At 51.6% G+C, this 15,541-nt stretch overlaps 4 protein-coding genes across 4 annotated transcripts; 3 read left to right on the top strand and 1 right to left on the bottom strand.

The window, feature by feature from the left end:
• Window positions 1–421: 421 nt before the first annotated feature.
• VTJ04DRAFT_3438 (uncharacterized protein) lies at window positions 422–1,155 on the top strand (the record flags this gene model as incomplete). The annotated part of the gene is made up of 4 exons (XM_069361338.1): window positions 422–592; window positions 767–857; window positions 922–1,001; window positions 1,060–1,155. The coding sequence occupies 4 exons, from the start codon at window positions 422–424 to the stop codon at window positions 1,153–1,155; spliced, it is 438 nt and encodes a 145-aa protein (XP_069221959.1).
• Window positions 1,156–1,376: 221 nt separating this feature from the next.
• On the bottom strand, window positions 1,377–2,248 carry VTJ04DRAFT_3437 (uncharacterized protein; the record flags this gene model as incomplete). Its single annotated transcript, XM_069361337.1, has 2 exons — window positions 1,377–1,639; window positions 1,711–2,248. The coding sequence occupies 2 exons, from the start codon at window positions 2,246–2,248 to the stop codon at window positions 1,377–1,379; spliced, it is 801 nt and encodes a 266-aa protein (XP_069221958.1).
• A 1,397-nt stretch (window positions 2,249–3,645) lies between these two features.
• Window positions 3,646–6,066, top strand: VTJ04DRAFT_3436 (uncharacterized protein; the record flags this gene model as incomplete). The annotated part of the gene is made up of 8 exons (XM_069361336.1): window positions 3,646–3,662; window positions 3,714–3,956; window positions 4,013–4,038; window positions 4,138–4,247; window positions 4,513–4,548; window positions 4,604–5,424; window positions 5,482–5,872; window positions 5,938–6,066. The coding sequence occupies 8 exons, from the start codon at window positions 3,646–3,648 to the stop codon at window positions 6,064–6,066; spliced, it is 1,773 nt and encodes a 590-aa protein (XP_069221957.1).
• A 3,356-nt stretch (window positions 6,067–9,422) lies between these two features.
• Window positions 9,423–14,202, top strand: VTJ04DRAFT_3435 (uncharacterized protein; the record flags this gene model as incomplete). The annotated part of the gene is made up of 10 exons (XM_069361335.1): window positions 9,423–9,528; window positions 9,593–10,092; window positions 10,167–10,555; window positions 11,022–11,406; window positions 11,800–11,815; window positions 11,879–12,205; window positions 12,280–12,477; window positions 12,555–12,977; window positions 13,057–13,189; window positions 13,902–14,202. 10 exons carry the CDS (start codon window positions 9,423–9,425, stop codon window positions 14,200–14,202), a joined length of 2,778 nt encoding a protein of 925 aa, XP_069221956.1.
• Between the last annotated feature and the right edge of the window lie 1,339 nt (window positions 14,203–15,541).

Here is a 15,541-nt window from a genome sequence, read left to right as displayed (position 1 = left end):
TCCTGACCTCCTCCGATTACCTTATTTCAACCCCATCCAATCGCCACATGCTGTTCTGCCGTCTGCCCCACCACGACATGCATGACGTTTCCTCTGCCCCTCCCCCACCGGAGCCGCATCTCTGTCCGTCTTTGTCGACCTCGGAATTCGTAGGACATTGTCCATGCCTTCTGGGAAAGAAGCCGTACACGATCCGGACAAAAGCCGCCAGCCCAAGGAACGCGCACAGGACACCATCCCGTCGTCCACATTCTCTTCTGCAACAACCCTCCTCCTTTTCTTCTTCCTCCTCCTCGCCCTCTTTCCCTCCCTCTTCCACCTCGTCTGGACGGTTCCGCTCCGCTTATTCCCTTCTTCATCGCCATCACAGATCCAAAATCCATATCAACAATACCCAGGGCACCCAGCGCCTGTCCAGACGATGTGGTTTCAGAAACAATTCACCCTCCCCGCCCGCTCCCGCGGTTCTTATCTCATCACCGATATCGTGCTGCGCGAGTTGCCCGAGATTCGCCAGTACAAGATTGGGCTGCTGCATCTGTTTATCCAGCACACTAGCTGCGCGTTGAGCTTGAATGAAAATTGGGATGAGGTTCGTGAGCGTCTTTAGCTGCCATCATTTCCTACTGGTCTTAGTCCTTGGAGACGAACTTGATCAATCAACCCAGGTTTGGTGGGAATTTAAGTGTGTCCCGAGATGGGAAGGATGTGGATATCAGACTTGTATTTCATCTTCGGCTGGGTTATTGACACGGCCGGACCTCAGGACGTGAGAGCCGACATGAGCGACACGCTTGACAGGATCGTCCCCGAGGCTGGTCCCAACGGCGAAGCCTTGTACCGGCACGATGCTGAGGGTATGAACTCCTTGACATCCTATCGGGCGCCAGTTCCTGAAGTCTCACGAAACTTTGTCTCTAGGACCCGATGACCTCCCCGCTCACGTTAAGTCCGCCCTGATTGGTGCCAGCGTGACCATACCCATCAAAGATGGCAAGCTGGTAAGTAAACTCTCCCTCTTCTCCGGGGCGAAGTCGACGCGGAGGCTTACTGGTTCAGGCAACTGGGACGTGGCAAGGGATCTGGTACCTCGAGTTCCGCGCGATGAAGCACTCACGCAGGGTCGTAGCGACGATTCAGGGTGAAAAGGCATGACGCAGGTGATCCAGCTTTTGTGATGTGTGACGGGGTATATTATTGTGTTGACTTATTCGGGATGTAGAAGAAAACTCTGAGCCAGCCTGATCATGTTTCCAGTTTTGATCTAACGCTCCATAAAATTCCTGCCGCCACTTTTCCCGTAGACGCCGTACGCCTGCCTGCCCACCCTGATAGTGAACATCCCATGCTCTCCTGCCAATATCAATGGCAAACAATCAGTGCGTCCCATTCTCCGTCTTCATGTCGACGTCGTCGCCCCCAGCCAGCACCTTGGTCTGGGGGATGTAACCCTCGGGGCTCGGCGCCGCGCCAGGAGTCATAGCCACCACCTCTCCCTGCTCGTTCACAAACTCGAAGTTGTAGCGGCTGAGCAGATGCGGAATGGCGGACAGCTGAGGTCCGTACCGCCCGGTGTTCTCGTACAGCTCGAATAGGGGGACGGCGAGCAGCTTCATGTTCTTCGGAACGCTGAGGACCTCTGATAGCGAAACACGTTAACGATGCATGTCAACGGTCATTGACTTTGTTTGGGTTCTTGGGAAAGCTTACTGGTTTCCGGAAGTTGAATCAGGTACAGCTTCTTGCACTCCTTTGGCCGCGTGATGTGGGCTGGCACGAAGGGGTACATGAAGGTCTCGAAGTTGGGGCGCCACCACTGGGCGAGGCAGTCGCCGATCTGCCAGTCGCCGGCCTTGTTGCCCTCGCCGAGGCTTCCAACAGGAGCCAGGCGTTCGTCGAGGCGTGCCTTGAAACCCTCGATCTCGTCATCCTCGGGCCGAAGATAATCTCCAGGAAGCTTGAAAAAAGCGTTGGCGATCTGGAGCATCAGGATATGTGGGTGGTTGTGCTCGTGGCACACCAGAATCCCCTCGCAGGTCCGCCGCATGCCATGGGCCCGGTAGTGTTCTTCCAGCCGCTTCAGGCGGGCGAGCACGCTGGGGTCCTCCTCAGGCTGCGTCTCCTTGACTCCGAAGGTGTAGTTCGACAGCGGGTAGAGGCGAATTGTCTCTGGCTGCTTCGCATTAAAAGGGCGAGGCGTGATGGGTGGCTGCGAGCTCTGCAGCGCCGTCGGAGCGATGGTCGACATGATGATGGATGGTTGGGGTGGTGATTTCGGTGTTGTTGGTTTGGAAGTGGCTGCAAAAGTCGGGATTGGTTATCACAATATTCAAACTCAGCCTGATTTCCTTATATCGGGAAAATCCGTCGCGGTATTGGAGTGAGTTGTGGATTGTTGAGTGACTGATGTTGGCAATGAGGTTGTCGATTGCGGATGGATGCTTTGTCGACGGCCGTCTCGATTGACGATGTTTCCAGGCAACGCGCGACCCAGCTAGGAAGGCGGTGTAGCATTGATGTCATCTCCAACCGGGCCCACTTGTGTCTTGGCGTGACACAGAGCCGCAAAGCCAGCCCCCGGATCACCTTAACGTCACCTCTTGGTCAAGCTCGAATGGATGTGCTGCTTCTGAGTGAGGCTGGACACAAAATTGAGAACCTGCTTAGATGATGGATGTTAACCAAATCATCTCATACGTAGGCTGCCCACACGATGACTGCAATACAACAACTTGCATTGGTTGGCTCCGATGGTGTTTTGGATTGTCAACGGGGCATCCAGGTAAACGACGCTGGTAATAATACTCAAATCTTCTTGATCAAACTCCCAGAGACGCATCTGATTAGCATCGTTGAGATGACAAGTTGTTTTGAGTATTTCCTGGGCAGATAAGGTCTGGTTGTACTCCTTAGTCTGCCCTTTATTCCGATGACGTGAATCTGCTTCCTCGAGACTGCGTAGAGCCAAAGGAAAAGGAAAGAAAAAAGAAAAAAGAAAAAGGGAAAAAAGGGAAAAAGGAAAAAAGAAAAAGAAAGAAAAGAACAGAAAAGAGGAAGATAAAAATAGTGTGTGTGTGTGTGTGTGTGTGTGTGTGTGTGTGTGTGTGTGTGTGCGGTGATGATGATGATGATGCGAAAGAAGAAAAAGTCAAGACCAAGATGTGCGAAGTGAACTCCAAAGGGCTTCCTGCCTGCCGGTCTTCACAGGTGCCTATCAGGCATCTAAGGAAACTCGGTTGCAGAACTCCACGTTTGGTTTGCGGGACGGGTGCCTGATCGCTCCTTCCTTCTTTCCTTCCTTCTTTTCTTGCCACGACAACTTGTCATCTGCCACCAGGCAGCTCTCTTTTCCCTCCAACCTTCCATTTTTTTTCTGCTGTAAACCTGGAACTTCAGCACTGTCCCAAACCCCAATTACCCGCAATCTCACCACCCAACCTGCCGCAACTGTTGGGGCGATGAGAGAGTTTCTATCCGCCTGAAATCAAACTGGACTTTGTCGTGATACTGTTCCTATTCCAGAGAAAATCCAAGACTCCATCCAACAGGTCGGTCCTACGAGTCTACTATGTTTGCTGACCATTGTCCATCCGAGGTGCCCAGGAGACTTTCAGACAACCACTCGGCCATTGTGAGCTCAGCATCATGCTGATTGTTTGCAGGTGCGATCATGGATGACCAAACTGTGGGACTCGATACCAATGCTCTCACAGAGTTGATGGAGTCCACCTCCGCTTCTCGCTCGAGTTTCGAGATGGCGTGGGAATCAGCGTTGCCACCCTGACAAAGCTCAAATCTCTGCTGGAGCAGTCCACAAACGTGACCGACACGTCGGCATTGGTTGCACACATCGACAGGCTTCTTGCCAAAGCTAAGCCCCAGCGGATTGTGGTCGATGTTGTCGGCAGCACAGGGGGAGGCAAGAGTTCCGTCATCAACGCAGTTTTTGATGAATAGTGCCTAGTCCCTACAAACTGGAAGAGACTCCGAGCATTCTTTGATGTTCACAAAGCTTGGACCTTGCTGACGCCTTATCAGGTATGCGGGCTTGTACTGCGGTCAGCACTGAGTTGTCGTAAAACCACTTGGTCAACGAAGACGAAAAATATCGTGCTGAGGTCCATTTTATTTCTGAAGAGGACTGGGCAAAAGAGTTTAATTCCCTTCTCGATGATCTCGGGGCTGAAGCCGGTCGAGCTGCCAGCGACTTCTTCTCCGAAACAGAAGCAGGCATTGCACTTGCCAAGGTTCGCGCGGTCTACCCTGATATGAGAAAACAGGATACCTCGGACGGATATGTGACAACAGACTACCTCCTTCGAGTGGCTGCGGTCCAGGAGGTCCTTGGCACGGTCTTGAAGGTATCCGGCGCAACAAACCAAGAGTTCTTTGACGGCCTGTTGCAGTACATCGACTCGAAGCCCAAAAAGAGGGCCAAGAGAAGAATGCCAATGAGCCCAAGGCAATGGAGTATTGGCCTCTGATCAAAGTCGTCAAGGTCTTTGTCAAAAGCCCTATCTTGAGCCCGGGTTGGTGCTGGTTGACCTGGTAAGTTACCCCAAGGCTCCAGCTGGTCCTTGTGTCTTTCTAATACATAATATAGCCCGGAATCCACGACTCCAACGCCGCGAGATCTGCTGCGGCATCGAAATATCTCGAACAATGCAGCGGAATATGGGTGGTGGCGCCCATCACCTGCGCGGTTGACGACAAGGCTGCTCAGACCTTGATGAGCAAGACCTTCCGCCGCCGATTGATGTTCGACGGCATGTACTCCAATGTTACGATGATATGTTCCAAGACAGACGAAATCTCAATCACAGAGGTCCTCAAGGCGATGCCTGAGGATATTAGTGAAACACGCCAACTGCAAGCCCAACTGCAGGGCCTCCGTGAGCAACACAAAAAACTGCGTTCGGAATCCAAGGGCATAGACCGGAAGCAACGCCGCGTTAGCAAGATCCTCGATCAACTTGGAGAAGAGATCGATGAACTGCAGCGCTCCATAGACGAGTGTTCAGGAGACGAGGTTGTCATGGCTTCACCTATGAAACGACCGGCGGTCCAGGCACAGACCTCTCGCAAGCGTCAGAGGCGGAATACAGATGGCAGCTCCGAGTCGTCAGAGTCAGACACCGAGTCAGATGATGCCGCCGGCTCGAGCCAGGAGGAGAACGAGGAGCAGCAACGGGTTTCTCGCACGGATGCCACCAGCCGTCTGAAGGAGCTCAAGGACCAAAAGGAATCCGCGAAAGCAGAGAAGCGCGATCTTGACAAGGAGAGGAAGCGTCTTCGTCAGGCAGTCAAGGAGGGCGAGAAGAGGATTAATGAGCTTGCCTCAATGGTCAAAAATCCGTGCATTATGTACCGCAATGACCAGTTTCGCCCGACCATCCAGAGCCAATTTTCTGAAGGCCTGCAAGAGTAAGTAATGGGTGTCCTACGTTGCCGAGTATTGATAAACTGACTCCCTGCCGCCAGGTTGGATCAGGATGCCGCAACCGAGGAGGACGAAGCGTCGTTTGACCCGAATCACGAGCAACGCGATTACGCAGCAATCGCCAATAGTCTCCCAGTCTTTTGTGTCTCCAGCAAAGCGTACCACAAGATGTCTGGCCGACTCAAGAGCGATGAGATTGTGAATGGGTTTCCACTCAAGGAAGACACCGAGATTCCCTCCTTGCAGGAACACGCTCGATCTATGGTCGAGTCTGCTCATGTGAATGATTGCCGCCGATTTCTTCAAGACCTGCGCACTTTCCTCGGCCAAATTTATCTGCAGATGGTAGTGCGCGAGCCAGTAAACCTGGCCGAGGAAGCCCTGAAAACGGAGACCGAGTTTCTCAAAAGTTCCATGGCAGAGATTCGCCGCGTACGTGCTTGATCATGTCGTGGTTGCTTAGAACCGTCCCTAACCTTCAAATGCCTCTTTGACAGGAATGCCTCAAGGCCATCGACGACACCATGGTTAGTTTCCAGACCGTCATTGACTTCAGCATCACCCGCAACCTGGATTCCGCTGCTGAGATGGCAGCAGCCGCTGCGGTGCCCACGGGTGCTGGATAGTCAAAGCCGAGACATGCCGGTGGCCTCGCTTACCCTACCTACGCGGCAACCTGTCGGAGAGGGTACGTTAGATAGGTTGACGCATCATAGTCACAACTAACCATTTTGCCTGTAGCGGAGAATTCCAGTCCCCGACAAGAGGCCTCGTCGATTTCAATCAAGGTGAGTCGCCCTCACTGGTAGGACTCCCTGTCGACACATATCAGCGACCTGATGCGGACAGATCTCGTTGAGCCGATCGTGAAGCATATTGGAAGAGGCTGGGAAAGAACGTGTGTTGAATTGATCCCCCAAGAATATCGAATACCTGAGTACGGTTCTCGACTCTGCGCTCTTGACATTCGCCAACCGAATGGCGACGCGGTCAAATCTCAACAAGTTGAACACCTTCCAATCGGCAGCAAAGCAAGTCCCAAGCTACCAAGCAAGGCTGAGGGATACGGCCAGTCAGAGGAAGGTGTTGAAGACATCGCAACAGGATGCAAGAAAAGTCTTCACTCGAGTTGTGTCAGAACTGATGAGCAGCACGTACAGGCAATGTGCTCAGGAAGGCGGTAAGAGCGAACTCTCTCTCGTCTCATGCGTCTCAGATCATATGCTAAATTCTGAATCAGGTGAGGGCTGCTTCAAGCGAATGAAGGACATCATTTCCGCTAAGCTCGAAGACGGCCACTCTCAGATATTGATGTGGTCATCCGAGCAAAGGCAATCCTTGAGAACATCCTTGGGCCACTTCAGGACAAAGTCTCAGAAAGAACAACCCGGGTTCTGAACCATCTCAACGATGACTATGCAGCTATCTTGGCCAACCAGAGTGCGACAGAGGAAATGAAAAACCTCCGTAGGCAGGTTGGAGATTTCGTCACCAAGTTGGGATGCTTGGTTGAGGAGCCTGGCTTGCAACAAGTCAACCTGGAACCCGGAGCAGGCACTACCTGCCAACTCTGACGTGGTGACCACCGAGCTAAGCGAGGGTCGAGATGAACTAGTTGATGACACTTCCTTGGGTCATCAACCCCCAGATCTGGAGGACCTTCACAGGACTTGTACCAGCCCCGAAGCCGCCGAGACAATGACCCAGGAGGAAGTTCATGATGGCGGCATCATTGCTGAAGTCCGGGAGGCGCCTCTCAGCGAAGGCGTTGGCCGGATGATTGAGACGGAGGAGGCTTCTGAGGCAATGACTCTGGGGCATGCGCAGGTGGTTGGTATCGCGTCACCATACCAAGGTGAAATGGTGAACGACAACGTTGGAACAGTGATCGAGGTGGAGCAGAAGTGATGCTCAGTCCTGTAAGGAGGCGGTTACCGGAGATATTGCTGTGTGAGAGTACTTAGCTCGTACGGATCCAGTGCGATTTCCTTGATTGTATGAGTATTAATGTCTGACAATTCATTTCAAGATTCTCACTTAGCTTATAAAGGTACCTGATTGACCTCCCTCAAACCATTGTCATGTGGTGAGACAGAGTACCCATCCATGTGCAAAAGTCCAAAGCGTTAATATTTATGACAGGATATGGCCGGTTTGGACCTGAGTCTGGCTTAGTCAGTCAGCCTCGGCTCTCAGCCTCCTATCTCTGGCGGCCCAGATGGCCCACCTGGCGCCACCCCCTCTGTGTATATATTCGGGGCTTCCAGGCCCTCTGGGACTCAGATAGTTTCTTAGAAGAATTCAATCGCTTCCTTCACTTCATTCTGCATATGCCATCGTTCAGGTCTGGGCTCTGACTGTGTCACAATATTAACCCCAGATTGTTTGCACGCTTTCTTTTTCTTTTTTTTCTTGTAGTTCTTCTTCCTAAACTTTGTTTATTAACAATAATTATCGTGAGCTGAAGAATATATCCTCATTTTTTTAGTAGTTTTCCTTTTCTTTGATAGATATTGCATGGCAACATTCGAGTATTCAGGCTGTGGTACGAGGATACGGTGGTAGCTAGAACCTCGTTCATGAAATAAATGATCAAAATCACCAATGTTATCTCAACAGTAGGAGTGTGATCAAGGAGAATATATTCACACTCGGTACCGCACCGTGCCTTCAACTCTTGGGGGGCGGGGGGTTGCCGAAATAGTTGTGACATCGAGGTCCTTTCCGCTAATTATGTCAAGACCGAGACCTGAGACCAAGGCCAGATATTCCCATGGGAGTGCGGTTTGATTTCAAAAACGGATCCCCGATGCCATTTGTACGCTCTTTACACTAAACTCCATCCTGAGTCTGGCCATCACGATTTTCCGAGAGATAAGGAACTTGCGTCTCGGGGTTATTGACATCCACTCCCAAGATGGTAAACGATGGTATTCCCCTTTGTTTACCTGTTGTCCTCGAGAGTTTGAAGTTGTCTCTGCCAAGAGCAAGACCACTTTCATTTCATCACTACCCCTCGAGCAGTTTCCAATGAATGTGCATTTCTGTCCTCTCCTCTGATCCTGGAGTTCTCAGAATACACCCCGTGAGACATGGTTTTGACAAGCGTGGGAGGTACTCCCTCCCCCCATTTGATAGCCAACTCCAGCTTAGATAAGGGATCTTGAAGTTTCGTCCTAAGTTGGCATAATTAATAAAGTGGTTATTACATATCTGCCTGGCCTTTCTTTAATAATTGGAAGTTGTTCAAATCCTACAACAAGGCTACCACGAGATCCCTCTTACTTCTGGACTTCCCTCTCTTTTTTTTACCTCGAGGCTTTCCCCTCCTTCCTCACTCACCCTCTTCTCTTACAACTCGCACACCTCTCCTCCTCTTCAAAACTTACCCGCTCATTATAATCATCCGTACCTTTTTTCCTCTTCTCCTTTCCTAGCCTCAGACTGACCTCACACCGCTACCCTGAGGGGAACTTTGGCAGTAAGCCGCGATTGGTGAACCCCAAGTTCAAACATTATCAATATCTAGGCTTTTGACCTCACCCTCGCTTTGGGATCGTTCCCCAGGTTGTCTCATTTGGCACCTCTTCTTCGCTTCTCTGGTCTCCCTCTTCTTCTCCTCATTCACTCTCCAATCAGTGACGAAACGGTTCCCGGACATCCTCGCCATTGTCAATCATGGTTTCCTTGTCATTGATCAGTCATTGAACCTGAACCAAAACCACAATGGGTATTTACAGTCTACGCTCGCATTATTACCCTGTTGAACTTGGAACATCCAGACTAACTTGTCAAAGAGGACGACCTGAATCTCCGTTTGAAGTTTCTCAACAAGGTGATCTCCCGAGACTTGTCTCGCGAAATTTCGAAGGCCGTACCGGTTGGTGTCGAAACTCTCAAGAAAATCAAGGCTGTGCTTGAAGAGACACAGTCGATTCCCGAAAACGTCCAATGGCTCCAGAAAGTCGACGAACACCTCGACATGGCTCAGCCTCGGCGGGCCACCATCGGTGTCTTTGGAACTACCGGTGCTGGAAAGAGCTTCATGCTCAACTCCCTGATAGGCGACACCGTTCTCCCCACGAGCAGTACGCGACTATTGCCGTTTCTTTTGATATTCTTGGTATAGGAGCTGTATTGACAACACGCTAGGCAATCAAGCCCGCACCGCCACTCCCGTGGAGATTTCTTACAACGACTCGGAAGCCAAATCGGAAAGATACCGAGCCACCATCGAGTTCATCAGCGCCAAGGATTGGGAGGACGAGTTGCGCACCCTGCTATCTGATGTCCACCACGACGACAGCGATGGAATGGGTGAGGAATCTCCAGCTCGCATCGCATATCACAAACTCCGGGCCATCTACCCAAACCTGAAGAAAGAAGATCTGGCAAAGGGAAAGGTGGCTTTCCGGCCTCTTCGAAATCTGGAAGGCTCTGAACTCCAAGATCTTCTTGGTACCAGTCTGGACATCGCACACTCCAACAAGCGCAACTTTTCAAGTGAACTCCACAAGTATATCTATGAGAGTCCTCAAGACGAGGGTGATGCCAGGTCGTCGGCTGTCACGCGATTTTGGCCACTTATCAAGGTGGTCAAGATTTTCGTCAAGGCCAACATCCTGAAATGCGGACTCACGCTTGTGGACTTGGTAAGACATTCCAGTTGAGAACTTCGTCTGAGACATTCCAACTTGACTTTGAGAGGACCAATACATTGCAACAGCCGGGAACTCAAGATTCTAATGCTGCGAGGTCAGCAGTGGCCGACCGTTATTTTGAGCAGTGCTCTGGTCTGTGGTGTCTGTCCCCGATTCAACGCGCGGAAAACGACAGGCCGGCACAAAACTTGCTGGGAAAATCGTTCAGGAGAGTTTTACAACTTGACGGCAAGTATTCCCTGGTCACCTTTATATGCTCCAAGACCGACGATGTGTCCAATGATGACATGGCCCAGGCCTCGCCTAAAGACAGCGTGCTACGCTCTCTTTCGCAGGAGGTCGAAGAACTTAAGGACAAAATCCACGAAGCTTATCTCGAGGTTAGCAATTTGCGGGATGGATACGAAGCTTTGCGGGAAGAGCTTGGAGAATCCGGTGATGAAATGGATGAGATGTAGGAGCTCGAGCAAGGACCGGACGTCTCCAAATTCTCAACGACTGCTCATGGTTCTGTCAAACGGACATCTTCACATATCCCTCAGAGTGCCGGAAAGCGCACACGATACGAGGCACAGGACGGCTGGAGCTCTTCTACCCAACCCAGCTCTGATTTCCATCCGGTGACGCGCGCCACTGAGTGCTCGAACGAGGCCGAGGCGCCAAGCAACTCTTTGCGATCACGGCTCCGAGGGTTGAAAGTGGAGTTGGAGAAAACAAGGACGGAAAGGTATCAGCTTCAAAAAGATTTGGATGCAGTAATGGATCGCTTCAAAAGGGAATGCATCCTCTACCGTAATGAGAGGGCCCGCAAAGCAATCAGGGCGCAGTTTGTTGAAGGCCTCAAGGAGTTCGTCGTCGCTACCCCCATGATCTTGATTATTATTATTAATAATAGCGGGCTCCTAACAATTCATTAACAGACTGGACGAGGAATCTGCCGCCATTCACGCCCAACAGCCTGGTGTTCCACAGTTAGGGCGTGATTACGACAGGATCGCAGACACCTTTCGCGTATTTTGCATCTCAGGCAAAGCCTATCTTCAGAAACGTGGCCAGCTTGTCACTGAGCCCCAGATATGGGGATTCAGAGATGAAGCGGATACGGAGATTCCAGCCCTCATGAAGCATGCGGAAAGCATTGTTGGAGATATCCAACTCGCGGACCGGCGCAAGTTCCTGATGGATCTGCGCACATTGATTCTGGATCTCTACATTCACGTTTGCGACAATCAACCCTCGGAGGTCACTCAAGATGTCAAGGAGCAAACCGAGATCGTGGGCCAGTACGCCGAGGCGTTGAAGGAGGTTAGTGGCTTCACTGGAAGACCCATCCTCCGTCACTTGGACATTACCAGACGCTGACTGTCATTATCAATACCGAAATGCATCAACGTCGCTCGCAGAGCTATATCCGCCTACAAGATGGATAGGAATACCGTGCTCATCACTTGTTTAGAAGTCGCCGCGAGTCGCGCGGCCGAGGAGGCACTTACCAAAGCCTACAGTTGGTGGGCTCCGAAGAGAGACGGAGGGCAGGGTTTACTCTGGCAAACATTCAGGGCTGTTTGCAGGCGACTGTACGTTTTAACCCGGACTTACAGAAACTTGGACCATGCTTTCAAGAATATTGGGTGTCTAACTTCTGTCTATTACCATATAATTAGTGGCTTGTATGTGCCTCCGCCCCCACGGGAGCAGATCAACTTCAATGAAGGTACGAAAACCCCGGGTTGCCCCTGCTATGGTTCTGTTGGGGAGGATGCACTAACAGACGCAGATCTCTCCGAACCGTTCTGGGCGACGGTTGCAAGGGCCTGGGAGGAGTACTTTTCGTCCATCCCGCCCAAGCTGCGACATCTCCGCAATCAGGAGCGTGATGCGATCAATGACTGCGTCGAGCGGATCCAGGCAGATCCACGGCTCAATAAGGGGAAGTTTGTCGACACTGCACATTCACATGCCAAGACCATGGCAGAGACGATCTTCAACCTTGAACAGCACCTTGACGAACTGAAGAAAGTCCAACGGATTGAGCGGCAGCTTTTCCAACTGCGTATCCAATGGTCCCTGAGGGAGACCTACCAACAATGTGCCAACCAGTCAGGTAAGTGCCACATAAGGTATTGTTGTCCATGCAACAGCTTACTATAGTTATTAACATACGAACTCTCTCCATAGGCTATCAGACATACGAGCGCATGAAAAGCATCATGGCCGACGGCGTTGAGGCTCTCTCTGTCACCGATTTCCCTCGCATGGCTAATCAGATCAAGAAACGCCTCAACGACCACATCAACAACCTCGAAGAAACCATTATTTTTGAATGGAGAAGATTGAAGCAATCCGAAAAGGCTACGCGATTGCCCTTAGAAATCAGCATGCCCATGATGACCACGACAAGGCTCGGGAGCAGGTCAAGATCATACTCAAAGAGGCAGATGAGTTATTCGCAGAAGTCTTGGGCTTCCGCAAGGGAAATCCCCGTTCTCAGTATCATGACACGGCAACCTCCGATCACATCATGGTTCCAGCTGCGATTGAGCACGATGCTTCTGCGTCTGGCACCACGAGCCAGGAGAGCAAGAAGGGCCATATTTCCAATGCATCTCCTGTGACTTGGCGTCGCAGAGCCCCCGCCAAGGTTTTCACGGGTGGTTCAGCAGGAATTCAGAGTCAGAATTTTAAAGATGCTGCCGCCTCTGCCCAAACCCAGAACCTCAGCCTCGCAAACCCAGTCACCAAGGCCGAGGACTCGAACGACCGCCGTGTTGTCCTTAACCAAACTCCAGTTGTCGGCACAAGCCACTCTCCAATCGTCAAGGTCGAGGATACCGACATGGATGGTATTCCTCACGAGCCTCTGACTCCCATTCTGGGTGAGCCTCAGATCATCGAGGCCGAAGATCGAGAAGATGGAGCAGGATCTGGATCTCAAAGACGCGTCGGACATCTCAGGCCTTGCTTCTGAGGACATACGGGCAGGCGGACAAGGAGCGTGCGATGGAGGAACCAATGAGATGGTCAAGAAGATTGACAAGGAGATGGGTGAAGATATGGGTGGAGAGTTGAACCAGGAGGAGACGACGATGTGAGCAAGACCATGCGTGAGGAGAGGCTTGATGAGGCGGACAAGGTCCCTCCGAGTCCTTAGAGATCCTCGATGATCTGCCATGGTCCATCGGGGAGTTGCGCTGAGTTTACCTGGCCGTTTCAGGCCGCTGCGTCTGCTGATTTCGAGATCCGATACCGGAGTGGAAACGGATGGCGATGACTTTGCTCTAATGCAGATAGTCCTTGAGTTTTCAGATTCCTCAACAAGACCGAGACAGGTCTCTCAATGTACCAGCTGCGTTGCCTTCAGATCGAGTCCATGTTGCGTGATCCCGTGATACAGCCCTTTGTTGATAATGTTATTTGCTGGTGAGCGGCCTTGATCTCAAGTATCAAGGGAATTCTTTGAAGCTATGTAGTTGTATCGGGTTTGAGCACTATGTCATGGCTTACGATAAGTTCAAGCATTACCTAAATGCCTTTGACACGGCCTAGAGCTCCCGACACCTTATTAGACATTGATGACCTCGGATATTGTAGCTCGCGAAACAAACCTCGCGTTCCAGGAGCATGTAAAACTGCCATTCGGTCTCGATTTTCATACTGACAGTCTCCTAACACTGGAGGATGATGCAACTAGTTCTAACAAAAACGTCAATGGAGGAGCGATGGTATCTTCTCGCCACCTGGAAGAAGATCTCTCCGACCTTATTGTTCTACATAAGACGAAGAACCCCAACACTTTATAGACGATACAGTCTGTTCTTTTCCGTCCAGCTTGGATTACCCCACTCGAGCATCATGGCCCCGGCCGACGAGCTCATCGCAATGGCTTGCCACACGGTTCAACTCCAGATGAGCTATCTCCAAGCGCAGGTCACAACGTGGCAAAACGACGTCTCTCAGCTCCGAGAACAGCTTACGGCCACCCACATCGAGCTGGCTACCAGCAAACAGCAACTCAAGGCTACGCGCGCCGAACTCGCTGCCACGCAGCAGCAGCTCGACCAAGGCCTCCAGAAGACGACACACAGATACAGAACCCTCTAGTCCACGGTCTTGTCACTCTTCGACATGAAGACACAACTTCTACCCTGGACTACCGCGTGAACGTGCTGCGTGCATTGGTTGATTCCCGGTTTGTCTACCATGCCCTTCTCGTTGAAGTATACAATTTGACGCTCAGTGGCTATTCTTCAACAGACGATCGAATTGCAACCCCGACACACAGGACGACCAGGTTGAAGGCCCAGCACCGACGGCTGAATGTCCTTCAGTCACCCTGACGTCAAAGCCAGGATACTATCGAGGTGGGTGTGTAGCTCTCCACGTTCCTCCAAGTTGGCGGTGTTCAGGACGATACTGATGCGGCCTCCTTTCCCACCGTACTAGCGTGAAAGTGTTGGGCTCCTGCGTGGGTTCATTCCAGGGCGCGAAAGGGGCTAGAAGGTCACCAGTAGTTTGCGAGTTGAGACTAAGTCATAATCGACCATATACAGGGAATGTGTCTAGAAAGAAGGCAAAGGGGCAGATGACACGGTCGGGTCTAGAGAAATGGAAGATGCAATGAAACCTCAAGAGACATCTACGACCACTTCACTTGCTCCTAGATACCCAGTCCTCGCTTCGTTCTGGGCACACCGAGGCTAGACACGCGCACCAAGAATATCCGACGACGACGGGGTTTCTTCTCTTTTACTCATCCCTGTATTTCCTGTTTGATTTCTCTTGTCTTTCTTTCATTTAATCCTCCCCTTCCTGTGCGTTTTCGAGTCAGTGCTACTCGGTACTTGCAACATATTTCGATAAAAAGATCCTATTTACTATCACAACCGTTGAACTTCGAGGCGTTCGCGCTTCTAAATAACGTCGGAGTAATGGGTGTACATTGAGGCAAGGGCCTGTCCAACGGTGTAAGTGGCGCGGACAGTATCAGGCAAGTATGACATCATCTCACTGCGCGTATCCGTCGATTACATGCTCCCTCAAATCTCCTGCTAACTGATGTTATCGTCCTCACGACTGGTAGGTAGCTCTGTACCTGACATATCGACCTGAAACGGCCGCAGCGGCAGCTTCTGACATACCTACGCCCGCGCTGTATTTTCTATCGCGATAGCTAGCCGACACATGGGTCCTATCTCGTGGCCAGAACTCCGATCGACGAGCGTGGTCGAAGATCGAAGGTGGGGGAGCATTCCGGATGTCGGAGTGGAGGTTGAGCCCCGCAAGAGCCCCTCATCCACAGGATTGAAGGCGGGGCGCCCAGCGGCGAGAGGACCGATCTTAATTCTGATTGGTCCATTGCCCATCCACACTGCGCAGCCAAAGCGGAAGGCTTGGCGGCCGTGCAGCTTCTCGAACCCTGATTGCAGCGGTGGGACGGGAC

The sequence above is a fragment of the Mycothermus thermophilus genome (genome assembly GCF_041956435.1).
Source record: "Mycothermus thermophilus strain CBS 625.91 unplaced genomic scaffold VTJ04scaffold_2, whole genome shotgun sequence".
Classification (NCBI taxonomy): domain Eukaryota; kingdom Fungi; phylum Ascomycota; class Sordariomycetes; order Sordariales; family Chaetomiaceae; genus Mycothermus; species Mycothermus thermophilus.
Note: the sequence above shows the minus strand (reverse complement) of the source record. Positions and strands in the feature narration are given on the sequence as shown.